Raw genomic sequence first — 22,448 nt, 5'->3', positions numbered from 1 at the left:
TGCAACGAAGTGTCATAATATCTACATTTTTAGCCTAATTGAAATATACCCTTTCTCCCCTCCCAAAATATTCCAATTGAAAGTGCCAAAGCATTTCACTTGGTTAACCCCAATCTCAGCAAAACAGTTTTGCATCCCCAAACCAAAGCGTTTCGCTCTGGGGCCACATCTACCTGCCCCACTGCAGCATCACCAACACCACACGTGGACCAACACTGCTGCTGGGATCAGGGCATAAACACTTGGGTTTAAGACTCAAGACCCACAGCACTTGACCCCAGCTCTACAGCAGATGCAGATGCATTAGGCAGATGCAGTTATATCAAAAAAGGCAAAGCAAACTGGTGGAGGATCTCAGCTTGGAAAGGTCTGCTTCAAAATGAAGTGTCCTGCCTTGTTCCTCCTTGGAGGGACTGGGCTTTTTAATACACAGTTTGGCAGAACTGTGTTTTGTTTTTTTTTTCCCCTTCCATGGTAAAAATATTATTTGTGGAAATCACATTCCCTGTGGTTATGTTCCCAAACACATTCAACACTTGCCAAGTAACCTGCAGGAATGCGCCATTACCATAGAAATGCGCAACAATAAAGGCTATCAGCCACTACAAGGTACTGGAGGCTTTAAGCGCAGGCAACAGGGGCAGGATTGGGAATACTGGAGGATGTTCACTGCGAGGATAGGATGGTGTGGACAGCAGCAGTCACGCTCCTTGTCACAAGGATGCTCTGTAAATGTGACTGCATCCTTCTGTGGATGGCGCATGCTGAGCGGTTTGTAATTGCCCGAGCCCTGCAGTATCGCACGGAGCCAGCGGGGAAGCTCTGTGCTGAAAGCCAGCTGTCAGAAGAACTTGGCACAACAGCAACTTCCACTCTTCCCTATAAATTTCCCTACTGTGGCTAGAATTTTACCCAGGAGACAAGCAGGGCTCCTGTTGGGCTCCATCCCAAATGGATGCATGGGGTAGCAGGCACCGTGCTCCAGCCACTGACCATACACAGCACAGAATAATCAAGCTTCCAGTGCCTAGGAAAGGTACAGGCTGATCCTGAGCAGGGAGGGATGAATTCAGAGTGAAAGAAGGGTGAGGAAGAAAGAGTGCAGAGGAGGAAATGGAGATGGGAAGAGAAAAGCAGGAATCAGTTTGCAGAAGCCCTTTAATTTCCCTATGCAGAGCACTGAGGACAGCAGGAAGAGGACAGAGAAAAGCTATTTGAGGTGAAAAGCGATACTGGTCCAAGAACAAATGGATGCGTGCAAATTTAGCCTGGCAATTAGAAAAAAAGTTTCTGAATGCAGGGAGCAGACACACACACACACACACACACAATAACTGCAGTACCCCAAAACGTGGCTTCAACCACCCTGGGCACCCTGGGCACCTCCAGAAGGAGGAACCAGCTTCCCCTCTTCCAACCTATGCTTCTATGCCTCAATACAGTAAGAAAAATAATTTAGGCTATAAATGTTTGCTCCAAGTATATCAGCACTCACAGCAAAAAAAAAAAAAACAAACACCACCACAATTTCATGTTAATTCTTCACATTTTGATGCACTGACGTGTATCATCTGTCAATCACTGTTAGAAAACTTTGCCCAGATCTCTGGTCCTCCTGATGCATCCTTGGCTCTGTGGTTCCCATCTCTCAACCAAACAACTCATAACGTGCAGCCTTTTTTTTTGAGCATCCACAATCAAACAAGTCATTATAAATAGCAGCATCAGGATGGATGCTGGCTGCATCAGCAAACGCCTCATGTCTGTTCATTGGATGGAGAGCATTCTTCTAAAGGTCTCAGCATTTCATGTGAGATTCTACCACGTATCACTATCATCCTACAGGAGATGGGTCAGGAGTCAGTAGTGCACCTAAGGCCACTGCCAGGGGGGCACTCTGGTCTCCCGGCACGGCCCATGGGACCCTGCTCACCCTCCAGCACACTGAGTGGGGTGCAGCCATCAGGAGACATCCCTCTTGTGATGGTTCTGCAGCTGATGGGGAGGAGAGGGCTACAGACCTCCAGAGACTGGGACAAAACACCTAAATCCAGAGAGTTCTATGAGACCTGTGCATTTGCTTAGGGACATGATTTAGTGGAGGGTTGTCAGCCAGGGTGGTATGGTTAGGTCATGGTTGGACTCGATGATCTTTAAGGTCTTTTCCAACCTGAGTGATTCTATGATTCCCCTCTTGTTCTTTGTTCATCTCCATTCATGAACTGTTGAGCCCTGGAAAACATCATGGAATCAGCTCCAGGCAGGTGTGCTGCTGGTGAGAGCCATCGCTGGGACCCCCCAAAGAGGGGAGGTCCTTCCCAGCCCTGGGATGTGCAGTGGGGCTATTGACAAGCTGACTCAGAGCTTCTGGGAGGCTTTTTGGGAATGCTGTAACCCAGGATGTTCTAAGTAGGGGAAAAATGCATTACTCATTCTTCATTTAAAAGCAACAACAACAAACCCAAACCAACTCCTAGCAGAGAAAGATCACCGGTACGAAAGCAGATCAATTTAAGAAGCATCACACAACTTCTGTTTACAATTTACAAACCTACTACTGAATACGAGAGTGAGAACTGATTTCTGCTGTTTCTCAAACAGTTCTCAGTCTTCCTCTTTCCATTCCCCTTCTTTATTAAGAAACAATCTATATCCTCCCCTCATCCTTTACACAGAACAGAACACACAGATTCATTGAGTAGTTTGGGGTGAAACCTTAACGATCACATGGCTCCAACCACCTCATTTCCCCTCCCAGTACACTGCCCCCCTTCAGGGCAACTCCTGCTCAGTACATATAATCTTGGGAACAGCTGAGCCGTGTAGAGAACTGTTTAACTCAAAAACAAGCTCGTCAGAAGCAAGCCTGTATTATCTGAGAGCTGCTGATTTACTTCATTGACATCAATATCCACTTCATCATCAGAAATGAAATATTTGCCGGTCATAAATAGGTAATGAGCTTAAGACCTCACTCTGCAGAACCTCAGAGAATGAGAGTGATTTGATTCAATATTGCTGATGGATGGCTCACATTAATGTTGTAGAGATAATAGCTGCCCATCTTTTATTTTTTTTTTTTTAATACATATAATTTGCATCCCATACCGACTCACTGCTAGAGCTGTCTTCATGCCTTCCTGGCTGGAATAACCACTCAGAAAATACAACCTCTGCCATCACTTGCAGTCTTTCCCTAGACTTTGCAAAGGATCTTAATTAAGAGTTTGAGTACTCTCTGCTGGAAATTTACTGCCCAGTATTCAAATGTAGACACCTGCCATTTAGAATAATGTGCTCTGATCAGCTATGCAGAGACCCATTTGTTACCAACACCCAGAGAGTTGGCTCTGACCACGATGAGAAGTTGGCATCCTTCTCATCCTTCTGTCTTTTTCCCCAATTGATCGTTGTGTCAGGACAGGCAAGACCTGGGGCAAGTTTTAACTGGAGTTCAATTGCTTTTAAAGCCACTCTGCCTTTAATTAACTTCTACATGGCTGCCCAGCAGCACATTAAACTCAACTTAACACGGACTTACAATGCTAAAGACTGGGGAAGCATCCCAATCTCTGGTGGAGGTCACTCTGGACACCTGGGATAGGCTTGCACACATGTAAAACCACAGTGAGGTATTACTCATTCCTCTTCCACTGGTGAAGTGGAGACACAGCTTCAACCACCCCCTATTCCCTTTCCCATCGTCTCATTCCTCCCCAGCTCCTTGGATTTACTTCCACTACTCTTTCCTCCAGTATTGCCACCTAAGGTGAGAGACTGCCTCTCAGAAGGACCACGCTACCCCCTTCACACACTTCATGATTTCCAGTTCAAAATTGCCTGTTCCTGTGAATTTTCTGCTACCCATGTAGCACAGTCTACTCCATTCCATAAAAAGACAGTTTTTCTCCTTAAAAGCTGAAGTGATTATAACACATAAATTGCTTTACTGAGAGCGTATCTTGTGAACAGGAGCTTGGCAAACCAAATCTGACTTTAACTCATCCTCTCCAGCTCTCCTCTACACGGTCTGGAGGCTCAGGAATATGAGCTTCCATGTGCAGACAAACAAGCTCAGAGCAAACAGAGGAAAAATACAGAGCTGTTTTGCAATGGAAGTTCCTGTCAAACATTCAGTAAGGCAGAAATACCATTTTGGTCAGAGAGACAGAGATAAATTGCAATTTCTGCTTTTTATTCACCTAAAATCAGATTTGAACACAGGGAATTCAGTTCTTTATTTTCCCCCTTGCTTTGGGCCAACCCTTTTTCCTTTATTTTCACTTCACAGTATGGGCATCCCTGATCTCTCCTGGCCAAGAAATACTGCAGCCTCCAAACTCTGCAAGCAATTTTGCATTGAGGTGATCTGCACAGAGGTTAAAGAAGGATGCCGTGAAGACTGGATAAAACCCAATGCTGGAAGCTCTCAATAATGCAGACAGATGGGAGAAGTCACTGCACAAGCAGGGAGAAGGAGGATGGAGACGGAGCAGCTCTGGCCGTACAAAGGCACTGCCCGAAACGGGAGCTCTGCCGGCTGGCAAATTGCAATCCTGCGCTTGGCTGGGCTCTGTGCAGCCCTGTGCTGCTCCTCCCCAGCCTTACAGCACCCGTGATCAAGCCACGACGGATGAAAAGGGTTCATTGCAAATCCTCCAGCAGCAAGGTGAAGGGAGCACCGCGATGCGCTGCCCTTCTGTTTGCTTTGCTTCTGGTGGCCTCGCGGTGCAACGCGACCAAAGCTCATCTATCATTCCCATGCAGGAGCTGCTCCCAGAAAAGTGAATTCCCAGTGTTTCGTGGCCAAGTTATTTAATATTTTAAGAAGCAAAATTGTAAATTCAAACCGAAATATCGCAGCATTGCTGAAAATGGAGTTCTCCTATTATTTTCAGTTGAAAAGGCCATTGTCAACAGGGAATGTAATCAATTCTGCATTTGTCTGATGGAAAATGTCTCCACTGGGAGAATTACAATTAGCTCAAGCTCCCCAGCTCTCTCCATACTGGTCCGTGTTTACTGATTCACAGAGTATAAAGCAATTGGAGGAAGCTTTTCCCAGCCCAACTGCAAAGCTCAGGGTCAGGAGGCACCAAAAGCACCACAGCATCACTCCCAGCCCACGTGCAAAACAGACACAGCTTCAACATTTCAAAGCAGTCCCACAGCATCCCTTTACGTGGATAGCAGCAAACTCGCTGCAAATCACCTCAAAATCTGAGCTCTGTTATCCGGGACTTTCGTTCTCTCTGCCAGAAGGTGCACATGTAACAACAGAAATTGCTCCTGTACTGTATCAAGTGCTATCGGAGGGGAATGGAAATGGTCTTTATCTGCGGGCAGCATCCAGCCACAGGTGATCAAATCAGGGATGCTATAAAGCCAGTTTAAAACATCCCCGGCTGGAAGCGTAAATGGAAAACTGAAAGCTGTTCCCTGATGCAAAATATCTAGCCCAGTAATCTGGAGATTTGTATTTCTCAGGAGTTTAAGTGAAGCATATCACATCACCGAGGACCCTCACAATGCAGAAATCTTCACCTGGATATCCTGAGAGGCTTTTCTTTATGAAGTGCTTAATATGGGTGCAGGAGAAGCTTTTCAGGTTTTCTTTTTGCTCTGTTAATCTTTATTTTCCAGAAAACAAACACTGCACTAAAAACCTCACCTCTTCCAAGCATTTCAGAGCAGCGATTGAAATATTTGCTCCTGACTGGTTACTTGAATGAAACTGCAGTTTCTACCTATCAAAGGCAAACGAAAATGAAGCACAAGAACAAATACCTCTACCTTTTCTGTGCAAGCCTTGAGAACTCAATTGTAAAATGCATGCTGGAAGCGGGCATGGTCAATCCAGCTGAAGAGCTGGAAAGGGATTGCTTTACCCACAAGCTTTAATGACAGCTTAAATAATGTTGAAGTATTTTTTTTTCCCCTTTCGTTTTCTACTTTTAAGTAACATTTTTTTCCTTTCCTTTTCCTCTCCTCTTTCCTTCCCTCTCCCCTCCCCTTGTCTACCCCTTCCCCCAAATCAGGAATGAGTTTGGCAGCACTTTCTGGCTCTCCAAGACTTAATTCTCCAAAGTCATTTCCATGGGGGCAGATGAACGCTAAACCTTCACCAGGACATGGTTTCATACCAACCAAATTCTGGGAGCAGCCCAGCCAGACTCTCTGGAGTAGATAAATGTGAGCCAAGGGTAACCTGAGGGTTTCCACCTATGGTTCAAAATGTAGCTGGCTTTCTCCTCCCAGTGAAGAGCTTTGGGGCAAATCCACCAAAGACCACACATCAGAACCAAAGCGATGCTCCCATGTCTCCTCCTCACCTCCCCACATCACCCTGACGTAGGACCTGCTCTAAACCTCCAGGTGGCATTAAAGAAGCCAGTGCCAACCGGTGATAAAGGAACACCAATTGTTTGCCTCCTGCGGGCTGCTGCTTTGAAACGTAATAAAAACCTGCACTTTTTTAGGGCTAAAACATCCATTTTACATTGCAGAGTGGGCTCAGTGCCTGCTGCAGGATGGATTTTCTGCAAGCAATCCAAATATTCCCAGACGCTTCAATCAACCAACCCAGGCAGTCTCCTGACTACAGAAAAGGCTACAAGGACTTGCAGTGGGTACCTCCTCCGTCCTTGCTTTCACAACTGTATTTTTTCCAGCCAGTGCTTGCAGGAGAGCACGTCTGTCTTGTGGCCTTCTGGTACTCAAAAATCCAGCTCCTCCCATAGCTGTTAGGCTGTATCCAACATGGGGATCCCACTTCTGGGTGAGGACACCGAGCGCTGAATTATGCCCCATGGCTTATGATGAAGGAACATCATGATGAAATACCAAAGAAGATCACTCAGTAGAAACAAAAGCTACAGTGGGATTCATGACTCGTGGATCAACGAAAGTTTGGATGGAGGGAAGCCACCAAAGACAAGTGACACCATAAGCACGCAGTACATGGGACAGCACATGGTCCTCCCCTTCCTTCCACCACCTCTGGTGGAAGTGAACCTGGCTTACACCACTCCAATGAGACAAAGATTTGGCCGCAGCTCCCATTTCCCATCTACCGGTTCCCATCCAAATCAATGCCAACACGAGAGCTAAACACGAGAGCTGCCTTTGGTGTTTTTTGTTCTTGAGAATGAAAAAGCAAAGCTGAAAGTACAGTAAGTCTCTTCAGAGAGGACGGTTTAATTAGCTGGCGTGATATCAAAACTGAATGACTTCTGACACACAATTACAGCGCATTGTTTAAGCCTGAAAAACCACGTAGCATGCCTTTGTCATCCTTTCACTCCGTGTTCGCTCGATACTTCAGACACCTATCACATGTTCACATTTCACTGGCCATCCCTGTATCTCCTGGTCCGTGGAGCAAATGAACATTTCTAAAAATAACATAAAATCTCACAGCTTGAACACATAATCAAGCACATAAGCTGCAATTGCCTTTCAGAGATGATATTAAAATTCAAACGTGTTCCTTCCAACCACGGAGAAGTCCAGCTTAAGCCCCACTGGGGAGGAAACAATTTACACCTGGCCATCCATCTCTGTCTGGGACGTGGAACAGCACCTGAAGTGGGGAGCAGCCTTTCCCAGCACTGCAAGCCAACGTGCACAGGCAGCTCTGCCTTATCTGTGTGATTCAGGGTGCCGGTGTGCTGATGAATCCCTTGGAAAGACGCTACCAGAATGCAGGTGGTGGCTGGAGAATCCTCAGGCAGATGTTTGCTGTTCCCATCCTCCCCAGATCCCTGTCCTCACATGCATCCCACCCGGAGCGCTCCTCCTCCACCAGCTGCATCACTCGCTGTGCAAGTGTAATCCTTCTCCCCCAGCGACCCTGTGCCATCTCCTCCCACCCTCTACCTTTGAGTCATTCCCTTTCTTGTGCTGCCCTTTTCAGCTCCTTCTCCAGTCCCCTCTTTTCTTCTCTGCTGCCTCTTATGCATGGCAGGAGAGTCCCGAGCTGATTTCCAGCTGCCACTCAAAGCCATTCCCTGCCATTCCGGAGCTGTGACAAATGAGGACACCAGAAGGCATTAGGGATGATAAGGCATGACTCGGAGCAGACACACCTTCCCACTTCTCACAATTCAGGGTGGGAATTGGGATGAGAGCCCATTAGCCAGGTGGCACCGTGAGATGCTGCATGAAGCTGAGATGCTCCAGGATGCACAGAGAGGACAGACACTACCTGCTGTACACAGAGCCTGTACAATCAAAGTGTACCTGGCTAAATATCTTAGGCACACAGGAAATTTATTAATAAGTCAGTCTTGAATGCAGGCTTAAGTAGAACCTCACACTGAGTGCAGAGCAATTTATACACATAAGCAAAATAGATCAGTCTCACATTTCTAGAAAAGGACACCAGATGTCTTTGACGTCATCCAAATTATCTCTATTTTTAAAAGTTACACTTTTCCATTTGCTGCCAACTCAAAAAGTCCAATTTGCCAAGATAATGTATCTAGTGTGGATGAAGATTTCCAAACTTGAAGTATCAGTCTCTTAGCAACCGTAGTACTCTTTGTATTAAAACTGAGCACAGTGAAACTATCATCTTCTCTAGCTTCTTATGCACCTAATTAGTGAATTCCCATTAAACACACAACATTGGAAAAATGTCATTTAGGATTTTAGATGCATATGGAATTTATATATATACACACACACATATTCCATATTTTCTCTCCCCAGAAGGATAAGAGTATTTTTAGTAGGTAGGCATGTCAGCAAAATATATGGCATATCTTATACATGCAAGGAGCTGGATAAAAAACGAGAAGCTGAATGTAACAAAAGGTGCAGCAAGAGCTGAATAAAAAAAATATATATATATCAAAAAAGAAATCACAAAAAGAACTTTTTCTTCCAGCTGGGTCTGATTCAAGCAGTGGGCCTTTCAGCAGTGGGCAGGGATGAGATAAAAGAAAACCACCTCCTTGTTGTCTGCTCTGCTCCCAGCCCAGTGCTGGAAGAGCCACCTGATGCCCCCTTTCTCTGAGCTTACAAGGAAAGGCCTTTCCACTCCCACGTTCACATCTGATTCTTCCAGCCCCGCACAGAAGCTCATGTTCCTGGTAAGCTCTCGGGCATAGAGCTCCTCAAGGTCCTCTACAGGGAGATCTGCATTGCAAGAAGGCTGTGAAACCCTTACGTTATGACATCCCCAACCTCCTTGGCTACAAAACAGGCAGGACCAGAGCCACAGGGTTTGCACACAAAGGCAGGAAGCAGGACTAGTTTGGGAGCTTAGTATGTCTATCTGCTATGGGCTGCCCAGGTGATGATCCTTGTGCTTACATCCTGCAGTCCTGCAGGCAGATTCCCAGTGCACTGGGCTCACCCTGACTGCCATAAGGGCCAACTGAAGGCAGAGAGTACATCTTCTTCCTCTGTGGGAAGGAAGCTCACAGCTCCACAATATATGCACAACGATACGGCCTCGTCAGTGCAATAATGAGAAAGTCACAGAACCACAGAATGGCCCGGGTTGGAAGGCACCTCAAGGATCATTGATTTCCTCCAACCCCCCCGCTGCAGGCAGGGCCACCAACCTCTATACCTAATACTAGACCAGGCTGCCCAGGGCCCATCCAACCTGGCCTTGAACACCTCCAGGGATGGGGCATCCACAACCTCTCTGGGCAGCTGATCCAGCACCTCACCACTCTCTCTGAAAAGAACTTACTCCAGACATCCAACCTAAATCTTACCTCCTTCAACTTAAAATCATTTCCCCTTGTCCTGCTATTATCTACCCTTGCAAAGAGTTGACTCCCCACCTGTTTATAGGCTCCCTTTAGGTACTGAAAAACTGCAATGAGGTCACCCCGCAGCCTTCTTTTCTCCAGGCTGAACAAGCCCAGCTCCCTCAGCCTGTATTTGTAGGAGAGGTGCTCCCACCTCTTTTGACCAGCTGGCCACGCTGTGTTTAATGCATCCCAAAATGCAGTTTGCCTCTTGGCTGCACACCACTGGCTCACCTTGAGCTGCTCTCACCTGCACCCCAGGTCCCTTTGGGCTGAGCTGCCCTCCAACCAATGGGCTCCCACCCGTGCCCCGTGACTGGGACTGCTTGGTCCGAGTTGCAGAACCCAGCATATATTTGTGTTAAACTTCATGCTGCTGTTGATCACACGGTGTTCCAAAGGATCTAGATCCCTGTGTGGCCCCTTGTCCCCCCAGGGAGACAACAGCACCTCCCAGTTTAGCACCACTGGCAAACGTGCTGGGGATGCACTCCAGTCCTGCATCCACACCACTGATGAAAACACTGAATAGGAGTGGCCCCAGCACTGAGCCCTTAGGATCACCATGGGTGACTGTTCACAAGCCAGGTGTAGCCCCATTCACCCTTAGAGCTCCACTATTGAGCCATTTCATCACTCAGCACAACATGAACTGGGTTACCTCACAGCTGGACAGCTTGCCTGGAAGGTACAGTATCAAAAGTCTAACTGCAATCCAGAAAGATTACGTCTGCTGCTTCCTCTTTATCTACCAAGCAGGTAGAAATCAAACTGCAAGGGCAGGACTTCCCCCTGATGAACCCATGCCAACTATGCCTGACAGGGACACAGATGCCATAGTTAGGACACGGGTTAATGGGCATGGTGGTGATGGGCTGGTGGGTGGACTGGAGGATCTCGGTGCTTCTTTCCAACCTTCATGATTCTGTGATTCTATAATCACTTTGCTCTTTAACTGCCTTTCAGTAACCTTCCAGTTCATCTTTTTTCCCTCCCACTTTTCCAGGTACTGAGGTCAGGTGGAAATTTGGGATTGAAAGAAGAGGGTGGAAGCAAAAGCCTCAGAGTGGCCATCACACAGCCATGCCGCCCCAGCAGCAGGCACAGAGCTCCTTTACAACCATAGCAGGACTTGTTTTCTTTTCCTCCTCTCCCAACAGATAAAAGGAAAAGGAAATCAATTCAACCTCTCCTCCACTTCAGAGCTGATCTCGGCTCTGCCAAGTGCTGCCAGCCTTATTTTTACAGCGCTCACAATAGCAGTGCTCATATAATTCCATTATATCGCCGCGCTTGTTATTTATGTCATGATGATTACATTGCACTCAAGGGCAAAGGGAAGAGACGGTGAGGTCAGCTCAGATTTACAAGACCGAGTAGCTTCACCGTTTTCAACCAGCTGTATTATTCGCTATGGTTTTACTTACTGGCACATGAAAAATGATGGTGAGATGATCTAGAGCTGACCGTACAGCACTTGATTTCAAATGCACTTCAAGCAATCAATCTGACAGCGGGCCTCGAGGAGTGCCATGCAGGTCTGCTCTGTGCATACTTCATTTGCTGTCTCACGCTGCTGGGAGGGAAAACGTGCTTCTGAAAGAAACACTGTGGCCCAAGATGTAATAAAGCAGGCACTGAAGCATCAGCAGCTGTCACATAGCTGGGCCATACCTGTACCTGTGGGTACTGCTTGTATAGCTTTTAGTAGCATAACACAGCCAAGAGAGGATTTGATTCATTATCACTACCAACTCATTAATGGTATATACAAGACACCAGCATGGGCAGGTCATGGGCACAGCAGCAATATACATAAATAGAACAATATCCATATACAAATACAAGATACATGCCCCGTATCCACTATTCACACCCAGTGTCCATTTTACATGTATATATGCTGCAGACTCACACAGTGCCTACCTCTAACATTCATCGTCTAGCTAGACTGCAAAGTGGAACTGGTCCCAGATTAAAATTGCATTGAATTTCCCATGACAATAATGAAGGGTTTTGATAAAATTACTCTAGAAGCACTGCTCGCAAATATTAATCTACTTGCATTCGTAAGAAGTATAATAAAGAATAAAAAAGACTCCTGACAGTTCTTGGCAGCTTTGCCATTAATTACATAATTGAATTCAAGGTAAAGCTAGTCTCCAGTCTCAACCCCCAGTACAATGTTTTTAAGAGTGATGGGGGAAAGCAAAGAAAGCCTGCAGCTTTGTGTGCCGAGCTGTGATGCAGCTCTGCCTCCCAGCCCAGCTGAGCTCACCGCTGCGCCGGACAAAACTGCCGCTTATCCTGGAGACGTTACCGCACTAAAACAACATCCCCGGAGCTCGTTGGGAAGCTGCTGTGAGTGCTGCAGGTTGCCAGCAGCTCCAGGGGAGGACTTGGCCGTGTCCAAGGCAAACAGGGAGGAGGGAAATCCCAGCTGTGCTCCTTCCGTCGGCTGCATCCCAGCTGCCTGCGGGGAGACGGTGCCCAGCAGGAGCCTGGCGTGGGATCGCTGCTCTCCGGTCCTCGGCCGCACGGCGCAGCTGGGATGCAGCAGAAGGGTAATTCCCCATGTTTGTTCTTTACCTCCACTCTGAGATTCCCTTCCAGCGTATTTAAGTAACAGCGCAGGAGAGCAAAATAGAAGGAAAAGGTCCAGCAGGTCAGCTAGCTTACTGCTGTGGCGCATGGGCTGCTTTCCCTCTTCTGCTTCCGACCATTTGGTCCAACACACGTGCAGCATGGCACAGATCCCAGCGGGGAACTGGAAGGGCTCTCAAGGGGACTCACATTCTCTGTCATCACCCACAGCCTGGGTGAAGCTCACTCAGGGCAGTGTTGGTCAAACAGAGCCCACATCCTCCCAAGGAAGGGTCCTGAAGTGCTCAAACCAGCTGTGGGACATGCCCACCAGTGGCAGGTCTGATGCTCAGCCAAGTGCCCAGTTTCAAACACTCCCATATTTATCTTCCAGAGATTTTTCAGTTATGATCACATTTAGTTTTGTCATCCCAGTTCCATGCTTTTACCACTCAATATGTGACAATCCATCTCTCCTTCTCCTGACACACCTCCTTCCAATTTACAGCTCTGACTTTGGATCAGACAACAAACAGCTGTTCCTCATTCTCATCCTTCACACCACTACCATAACCTCAGCCATGACCAGGCTGAAAAGTCTTTGTCCAGCAACCACAAAACTTAATCTGTCCTTGCAGCTTGGCCCATCCAACCAGTGCTAGACACTCAGCTGACACTGGGCTTCCAACAAACCCTTCAGAAGATCACTCTTTTGTGAAGCATCGAGTTGCTGCTGAGCCCTTTCCAGTAGAATACAGAAACCTGCAAGTTCTCAGGAATGACCTAAATATACATGGTGGAAACCCCACCAGTAACTAGTGAGGCACTGGCGCAAATTGCCCAGAAAGGTGGTGGGTGCCTCACCCTTGGAGTAGTCATTCGAGGTCAGGCTGGATGGGCTCCAAGCACTGATGGAGCTGTGGGTGTCCCTTTGCATCTCAGGGAGTTGGACCTGATGGCCATTAAAGGTCCCTTCCAATTCAAATGAGTTTATGATTCTTTGAATACCAGAAGCAGCACTCATGAGAACGGGAGCGTCCCCAGGGCTGCTGAGAGCTCGTCAGTGGGGCAGGAGCTTGGCTGCACCTATGTGCCTAATGCCCATGAGAGGGACAGGCCACCAGGGTCTGCTGGGATGGCAGGCAACTCCCACTCTACCTTCCTTAAGGAATTCTAGCCCTACTGCCAATGTACTCATACAGCCCTATGACCACAGCATCTGAATCCCACCACCATATGCACCCAAGATGCAAGGGGGAATGGCCATTAGTCCCATTCTATGGTCAACCAAAGTCAAGTGAGTGACAGAGGGTGACACCTGGGCCCCTAAACCAGACACAGAATAACGAGACTAGTGCAGGACAGCCTCATTACAGAAATGAGCATGCAAGCAAAGGGCAGTGAGCAGTGGCTAGCTGGCAGGGTCTGCCTCCTGCCTGCCTCACTCTCCCTGTTTTAATGGAAAAGCTGCTGAAATATTCCCTGTTCATTATCCAAAATGCTGCACACGGGCCCAGCTGCAGGGCTGAGCCAATATACAGCACATCAGAAAGACACCGTTGCGTAATTTCTGTCAAGCAATTAGTGTGCTCCGCAGCACACCAAGCCGAGAGTTTTACTAGCACTAAACAAGGTTAGCAGATTTGTAAACAGCTTGCTATGGAGTGATATTTTTCTGCTCGTATCGTCTAAAAATATCTTGGGAGAATTTGCTCCAGTACAAATGGCTCTGCTTGAAAGGGCTTAGAACAACAAAAAAAGCTTATGATAATTCAGAGCAGGTTTCCACTTTGTTTGCCTGCCTGCCGCTCGCTGCTCGGTTCCTAGCTTCAAACAGCTCCACAGCTCAAACCTGGCTTTACTAAAAGAGCCTGCTGCACCAGAAAGGAAATAAAAATTCTGCTAATACCTAGCTCCATCCCTTCCTCACGCTCTACACGACCGCATGCAAATGACTGTAGTCTGACCATGCTCCCCCTACTACAGGCCGAAGAGAACCAGAGAATGTCTGCACGGTAAGTAGAGAGGCATGGTAGGAGAAGACACTTGGGTCCAGAGGAAGCTCACAATGCTCCACAGCTTCCTAAGTCCTGTATTAAACAGCAAATATCAGGCTTTATCTAAGACCTTGCAAGTGGCACCAGTCCCCGGGTGAACAGCACCCTGCTGTAGGGAGGGGGATGCCAAAATGGCCCTCTAGGAACCCAGGTTTGCTGTTTGTTTCCCTCTTGACAAGGGATTTAGGGGACACACATCCCCAGAGTCAGCATAGCAATGCCAAATACTCCACGCTGACCAAGAAGGCGCAAGGAGCTGAACCATGCCACATCTCTACCTATTTCATACAATCAGGATTGTGACACTGAACCCCCCCCCCCAAAAAAAGGCTTTAAAAACATTCACACTTCTGGCAAGTGACGGTGTCCCAGCATACACCCCAAAGCTCCTTGGTGCAGCCACAGTCTGGTGGGACCACAACAAATGGTCAGAACACTGAGCACCTGCTGGGTACCAATATACCCATACACTTGTGGCCAGGTTTGGCCACTTTAGCATTTAACTCTATTGGCTTATGTAGGAAATGGGAGACCACTGGGAGGCTTGTTATTCCATCCACGCTTATCGTTAGGAAGCTGCTAATGAAACCATGGAGACCTCCTGGTGCCCGGGAATGGCAGGAAGAAGAGTACAAAGTGGCACACTTTTTACACTTCATTGGGAAGCTTTATAAATTAATTGGAGTACAAAGTCAGGTCTAATTGATGTTTGTATTGATTGAACTGCTCCAAGTCTTAATTTTGGTTGTAAAACTCACTTTAAAATAAAGCCATTTATAATTAAGACAGGATCTGTAATTAATGGAGTTTTATACTCATAAAACTGCCTCTCTCATCAGTCTAAATTAAACTCTACATGAAAGTTTTTGCAAATTAAATACTGTAGATGCCAAAGCTACTTTCTCCAAACTCTTTGCTATTTTTATTAATGTCAAAACATAAGTGATCTGGAGACGTGTAGAAGCGATGAAAATTGATATTAAAAGATGAGCTCGTGTTCTCATCCGCTGCGAGAGCAGCAGAGCCTTGAGCCATTTCCCACACCCCGGTCACAGAACTAATCCATGGTGCCTATTGCAGGAATTTGTGTCAAGTTGTAACACAGACTTGCTTTTAAAAACATCAATTTGCTCCAAAAGGGTCATGCCAGGCCACCAACCATGGCTCTCGACTTCAAGTGCCAGTGGTTACTTAAACCAGGGCTGTGTGTGCTTGGCCATGTCCCCAAAGCTTCCTCGGCTGCTTGAACCATTAAAGAAATCCTCCAGTTCTCCAACTCTGGTAAGTGTGGTTGACCATATGACTCCTTCCAACTTGATCTCACAGGAAATCTTTACAGCCATCAACCACAATATTTACAAAGCACGGATAATTTTGGGTTTGTGGCAAGAACATAAAACATCTTGGGCATATGCACATAGATAAACGTCCCCCAATAAATAAATCTGTTTGCCATGTGCAAGAGTTGCCTCGTCTTTAGCTAGGTAATTAGCTACTCACTTCTCTAAAGGCTCCCATCTAATTGGGGTTGCTGTCTTAGTGGAATATTATTTCCTCTTCCCAAAAGGGCCACTGCTATTTTTGCATCACTTTTTTTTTTTTCTGGCTGCCACATTCTGGTTTTCCTACTAAAATTAAAAAGTCACTCCAGTGCTCACCAAGTATTTATGGCTTGACAATTCCTACATATATCCCTGAGCTGACACCCATGAAAGCTAGTCACAGCTGCCCAGCATTTCCCCACATAACTTCACACATGGTTTGAAGCCACTGCAAAGCCACTCCAGAACCCGGTAGCTCCAAAGCTCCCAAGCATCATCCATTGCCAATGCCAGACTTCCTTTAGTCCGTTGTTTTAATTTGTTTTGCTCCCATCTCATCAGAACCCCAGAGGTCTGAAAAACAAGAGCTGGAAAAGGCAAGTGGGACTGGAGGAAGTTGGCAGATTACTAATGAACCACATAAATTACCACACTGGTAATTACCCAAGGGGCTAAGGTTCAAAAAAGCTTATTTCTCTTCCATCATCCATTCTCAGCCCAAATGCCTACACCAGCCTTGGGCCGATGCATCACAAGCAAGGACAGGACAGGCTTCCAGCCACTGCCAACTCGCATATCTCAACACATCACCTGTGTTTGTGCACACACTCAGACATAGGTAGACCCAGGACCAGGTGGATGTCCCGACTTTTACCACTAATTTAGGGATGCTGAGACCCAGGCTTTGGGGATGGAACTTGCTCCAGGAGCCAGGGCTAAAAGGCTTTCCATAACAAAGAGACACAAAGAGATCAACCAGTTGTCCAATTCCTCCAGCTGCAGAGAGTGAAAGGCAAGCTCTGTCAGTAGGAATTTTGCTCCTCATATCCATGGGATCAGAATTTCACATTTGCAAAACAACCACACTTCATTCTGATGACAAATCCCCTCCCAAGCTGGAAGCCAAGCAAGGAGGAAGGCATGGAGCCTTCAGCCTCCCAAGGAACACCTCATGGAGGCTTCTCCCGCGTGGCCAAACAGGGTAGGAAATGCAGAGATGTGCAACCTTTGGGTTTAAACACTGTTCTGATGGAGACACGCACAGTGCCAAGGTCAAGCAGCTATCAGAAGACCTTTTTATGTGCCAGGACTTCACGCCGTGATTTCAAACCCCAATTGGTTCGGTGCTGGAAAGTGTCAGGAAGCGCAAAAACTGCACAAATTACCTGAAAACAGCAGCTTCAGGCTTCTGTTATTGCAAATAAACACCAGCGGAGACATCACCCTGTGCGATACTGAGTCAGCACTTCTGCACTGCCCAACTCCTCTTGTGCCATAGCAACACGCGAGGTGTCCGTGGCGATGCAGAAGCCAGCCAGAAGCCTTGACTCTGCACTGTTGCACAGGGGACAACAAACTTAACCTGCCAAAAAATTTCTCCAACCACTTGCTCAAAAAAAAAAAAAAAAGCCCTTGACAAGAGCTCGTGGGAACAACTTATAAAGCGAGGTGCTGCTTGCCTTATCCAACATCCTTCCACATTTTTTATTATGCGACCTTCTCCCAGTAAATGGGATGAATGAGCCTTGCCCTTATCGATAGGGCTTACAGCAAGCAAAGCACGTCTGCTCTGTGCTATCATCGCAGCCAACAAGGGCAGGCAGGAAATGGTGGACCCCAACGGAGAACAGCAGAAAGCCTGCGGCCAGACACAGCCTCCCTCTGGAGCCCATGTTGAGCCAGGCTCTTTATTTGCTTTGCTCCCACCTCCCCTGCTCATATATTCCAGCCTTTATTGCAAAGAAAAAAAAAAAGAAAAAAAAGAGGGAGAAAAAAAAAAAGATGAGGAATATAGCAAAATAAGCTATTGAGAAACAAGCCTGGAAGGCAACTGGAATGAACTCTGAAGAAGCCATCAGCTACCTGACCCCTTACATAGCCCCAGAATGGGAAGGAGGATGAAAAGCTTCTTTCCTTTTTGCATCTTGATCCAATCCAAATTCATATAGTTTTACTGCTCAGAAGCACTGCTGAGCATTGCCAGCAGCCCAAGCTGGGCTCGTGGAGCTCATCAATGGAGCAATTAAAGCACCTGTGACAGCACGCAGCACCTGCAGTTTAGACTCATTGCTGACCTCAAGGGAGGCCTGCTAAGATCCCCAAGTCCAACCCCAGCTCATCCCACCATGCCCACATCCCTCAGTGCCACATCTCCACAGCTCTGGAACACCTCCAGGGTCAGTGACTCCACCACTCCCTGGGCAGCTTTGCCACTGCAGCACCACTCTTTCAGAGAAGAAGCATTCCCTAATATCCAACCTGATCAGCCCTCAGTAGCTGAAGGACCACGTGCCCAGGCTCCCACCAACACAAACCATGCTGGTTGGCTGCCCTGCTGGAAAGCACAGGACTCAGCGAGCCCAAAGGCATGAGTTCACCACACCTTCAGGAGAGGAATAGGTAAAACAGCTCAAACTCTAAATGGAATGCTTTGCTTTGGAACAGAGCAGATTTCTCCCAGCTCATGGAAGATGAAAATGCAAGAAAAGAAATGTGCTGATTTGGCTGCAACAGAAGTGGATCCCCCCATTATTATTATTATTAACAGCTAGTGGACTGAAAAAAACCCTATTTGCACAGCTGAGCCTGTGGGCAGCGCCTGCCCCAAGTCTCACTGCCCACCCCACAGGTACAGCCCCATGGAGGAAGCCTGAGCCCAACAGCATCCCCTCCTTCCCACTGGGAGAAGCAGGACAGAGCATCGTTTCATAGAATCATAGGGGTTGAAAAGGACCTCAAAGATCATGTAGTTTCAACCCCCTGCCATGGGCAGGGTCGCCAACCACCAGACCAGGCTGCCCAGAGCCACAACCAGCCAGGCCTTGAATGCAATATCCTCCAACTCTCCCTCTGCTTTCTCCCTTTTCCTTCTGCAGCACTGAAATCAAACTCACAAAGCGATGACAAACAGCACTTAGATACCTGCGACGGACATCTCCCCCACCAGATGCATTGCAAACACCGTTTCACATTTCAGAGGCAGCAACGACTGTGTCCCTGCAAAGGCCAATTTACTCCTTGTGTGCAAACACAGGGAACTGCTGAGAAAAAAAACGCTCCCAATCTTTTTCACCTTTGGGAAGTAATAGCAATTACAATCAGTTACGCAGCCGTATTTCTTTCCCCTCCCCATCCAAACCTATTCACAAAATCTCATGCCCTGGATTAGATTTAGTCGAAAGAAAAGTAATGAGATTTGCACTTCCTAGCAAATTAAATAGGAATTGCCCAACAGAATAATCCTAAAACACAAAATACCGCCTCATCCCACATGCTGCTAATAGGTTTGTGCTCTAATGGCTTATTTAGAAAGAGGGATTTTTCCTAAATGACAACCTAATGCTTTGCATTCAGGAATGTGACAGTATGTTCTCACTCCCAAGGCTTTGTTGGTGTATTTCTTCATTTTTTTCTGACAGAATTCTTATAAAAATAAAGGATACATTTGACCAAAACTCCGTGCTGCTCTGCAATAACTGGAAATACCAAATGCCAACCTCTCTCAAAGCTGTGTTGCTGCTGCAGGGTGCAGCGTGGGGCTGAACAGCCCCCTGCCTGCCAAAGCCATCCCAATTCCTGGCAGACCTCTGATCCTATCCACTCTTTCACGTGTTTGGTGCTGCCAGGACTTTGCATATCGGCACTGTGCAGTCTGTGATCTCAGGCCCCAAACATTTGGGTTCATGTGACGCTCCCACTGATCCCAACAGCACCACACCAACCCCTCTCTCTTTCTGCCCTCAAGGCCAGACCCACTGCCCACAGTTCCAGCCAGCCCCATCCCTGCAAACAGCCAAGAAGGAAGGACCAGATCCCTGCCCATCCCGCACAGCTCTGGCAGTGCAGGACCAAACGTGGCAGCATCACCATATGATGTGCAAGATATGGGACCTTGGTCTGACCTCAGCCTGCAGAATGCCAATATTTTAACTTATTTCCTTCGGAGAGTGAATAATCTGAGCCACGTTGGCATCAGCCTTAGGAGCTGCAGTGGATTTCAGCCCATGCTGCAGTGTCTGCTCTGGCAGAGGAGGCTCACAGAGCATTCATGAACTCCTCTCTGCCCAGCTCCGGAGGGCTGTGCTGCACACCCTGAGCCCTGGAATCATCTCTGTGTCACAGCAGAGAAGCAGAGGCAGCTGAGATCTCGCTCTGCCTGTACTGCCCTTGCTATTAATGCTCACTGGGGTCCTGCACCCACCTCTCCCAAGCACCGCAGTCACCCTGCAGGATCAGCACCCTCTGTTTTCAGAGGCAGGCAGGACGTAAGCCTGACTTCAAAGGGTTTGTGCTGATCCCCTTTGATGTCACCAAATCCGGCCAAGCCAGAGAAAGCTGCATGTCCCCGTGGGGTTCCTTCTCCTTACTCCTACACCCATCTGTGCTGGGTCCTGCAGGAGCAGCTGGCTGCCAGCTCATCAGCTCTGCAAACAGCCGATCCAGCACTGGATGAGGCTCCCCATCACCTCTCCCTCCTGCTTCCCCCAGCTTCAAACTTGCAGGAGACTGCCCGATGCAAACCCCAAGTTGGGATGCTCAGAGCGATGGCTCCTGCTTGCTTTCTCTGATGTTTGCACTCTTTTGTCCACTCAGACCATGCTGAGATTATATCAGAACCCACAAGCAGGCAAGGGAAAATGGGAAACCAAGATTTCCAGCAAGTGTCTCCCATCCCAACAGCAGAGCAGCTGGGGGAACAGGACTGGGGGAAAGCTAGGGGGTCACACCAAATCAGAGCTGCCCTATGCCAGCCCCAACCCACCCAGCTGTCACCATGGGCACAGTGACATGGGGAGAGGGGTCAAAGCAAAGCCATTGCTCACAGGGAGCAAGATAGATGATGCTTGACCAGAGGTCCTCTGCAGCACCCCAAGCAGCAGCGGATGCAATGATCTCCTCTTCCTCCACGAGCATCACTGCAGTTAGGTAAACTGAGGGACAAAGCCGAGGCCAAAGCATTCGAGGGAAGAAGCAGAAATGGATACCTGGACTAACAGACAACTAATTCCTACTTTGGAATGCTCCTTTTCAGAAGCCCTTGTCTGGCAATGAGCCCCCAGCCCAGCAGCTTTTTGCAGATGTTTGTGGTTTGGTGAGAAGCCACCCCAGTGGAGGTGAGGGAGCTGATGTGAGGTTTGCTTACCGCTTGCCATGACTTAATTAATCATAACGTGCTGCAAACACGGTGAGCTCACACAGCTGGGCTGAAGCACTGATCTCTGCAGCTTGGAGGGGCACACGATACTGCAAGAAGGGCACGTGGAGCACACGCAGACTGTCACATCAACGTCCAAATCTGTACATATTTAATCTCGGTGTAATTAAAGGAGGAATGTGTGATGCCTGGCTTCAGACAGGGCACATACAGCCCATCGGCGTCCTGTCCACTGGGAAACACTGGAGAAAATGGCCTTAGCTCTCCTCTCCTTCCCAGCCCCAGGTACATGCCACCTTTTAGCTCCAGGATGCAGTGGTCCTACTTTGATCCCCATCCATTCCCACTGCCCCAGGGGCACATTCCCAGGGGTAACAGACAAAGATGAGGCTCCTGAATGCGCAAAGCAGCGTTGACTGGGAGAAAAGAGACTTGCCAGAGCCAGGGGCGTAAGGCAAGGGACAGAGGAAACCTGAAAAATTAATCATCTGGCTGAAAAGCTTGCATAAAAATTTAAAAAATCATATTAAAATTTGTACAAATGTGTCTCAGTATGACTTAAATGCCTTTTAAAGCACACTCAGCTCTGGATCTGCTCCGTTCCTGTGTCCCCGGGCTGCACAGGCACTGAATGCCCATCTCTCCACCGAGCCCCATGTATAGGAACAGCAGTGTCCAAAAGGGCTTGGGGAGCCCATCACAAGGTGAGGGAGCCCAGGTAGGTGAATAGAGATACAGCCCTCAGCCCTCTTCCCATCCATCCTAAAGGGACTCCTTCTCTGTTACAATAAACCAGAAGCCTTCGCTGCAAACCGAGGATATCTGAATCTCCACCACCAACAGCTCGCTCGCTTGCCAGCCGGTTCCTATAACTATGTCAGCATCACTGGAGTTCAAACAATCTCTTTAATTGTTGTCCAGATGGCATCCCTGTAATTCTAATTTGCTGGCAGCCAATCTCATTTTATTTATACCCCTTTGCTGTAAGGATTCTTCCCTCAGAGATGATGCTCAGTATTACATTTCAGGGGCATGGGCTCCAGTTAAACCTCTCCCTGCTGGCCCCGATGCCCTGAACAGTGGGGATATGGGATGGGGTGACAGAACCTCCGTGAACCCTTCCCAAAATGTGCACTTCAACATCATTTGTTGCACTGGGTACCCACCTGCCAGGCTCTGCTCCTTGGAAGGGCGCTGTCTCGGAGCAAATCACACCTTGCAACAACTTCATACGATGCAAAATATTTATGCTGCATCCATCGTTATGGTTTTCTTTCAAGGGAGGCTACTTCACACCTAAAACTGCCAAGTCCCAAGGAAACCCACACTGTCATTACAATACACA

The 22,448-nt window shown here is 47.8% G+C and overlaps 1 protein-coding gene across 5 annotated transcripts in view; it reads right to left on the bottom strand.

The window, feature by feature from the left end:
* Positions 1–22,448, bottom strand: part of CALN1 (calneuron 1) — a 128,877-nt gene that overhangs the window by 65,317 nt on the left and 41,112 nt on the right. The window contains exon 1 of one of the 5 annotated variants that reach the window (XM_046902438.1): positions 17,115–17,238. The exons of the other annotated variants lie outside the window; for them this stretch is intronic. Coding sequence (XP_046758394.1) covers positions 17,115–17,169 — 55 coding nt within the window. The 5' untranslated portion in view covers positions 17,170–17,238. Of the gene's footprint in view, positions 1–17,114; positions 17,239–22,448 lie in introns of those variants that run through there. 5 annotated transcript variants of the gene reach the window in all.

This window comes from Gallus gallus, chromosome 19 (assembly GCF_016699485.2).
Source record: "Gallus gallus isolate bGalGal1 chromosome 19, bGalGal1.mat.broiler.GRCg7b, whole genome shotgun sequence".
NCBI lineage: Eukaryota > Metazoa > Chordata > Aves > Galliformes > Phasianidae > Gallus > Gallus gallus.
This window is presented reverse-complemented; position numbering and strand designations above follow the sequence as displayed.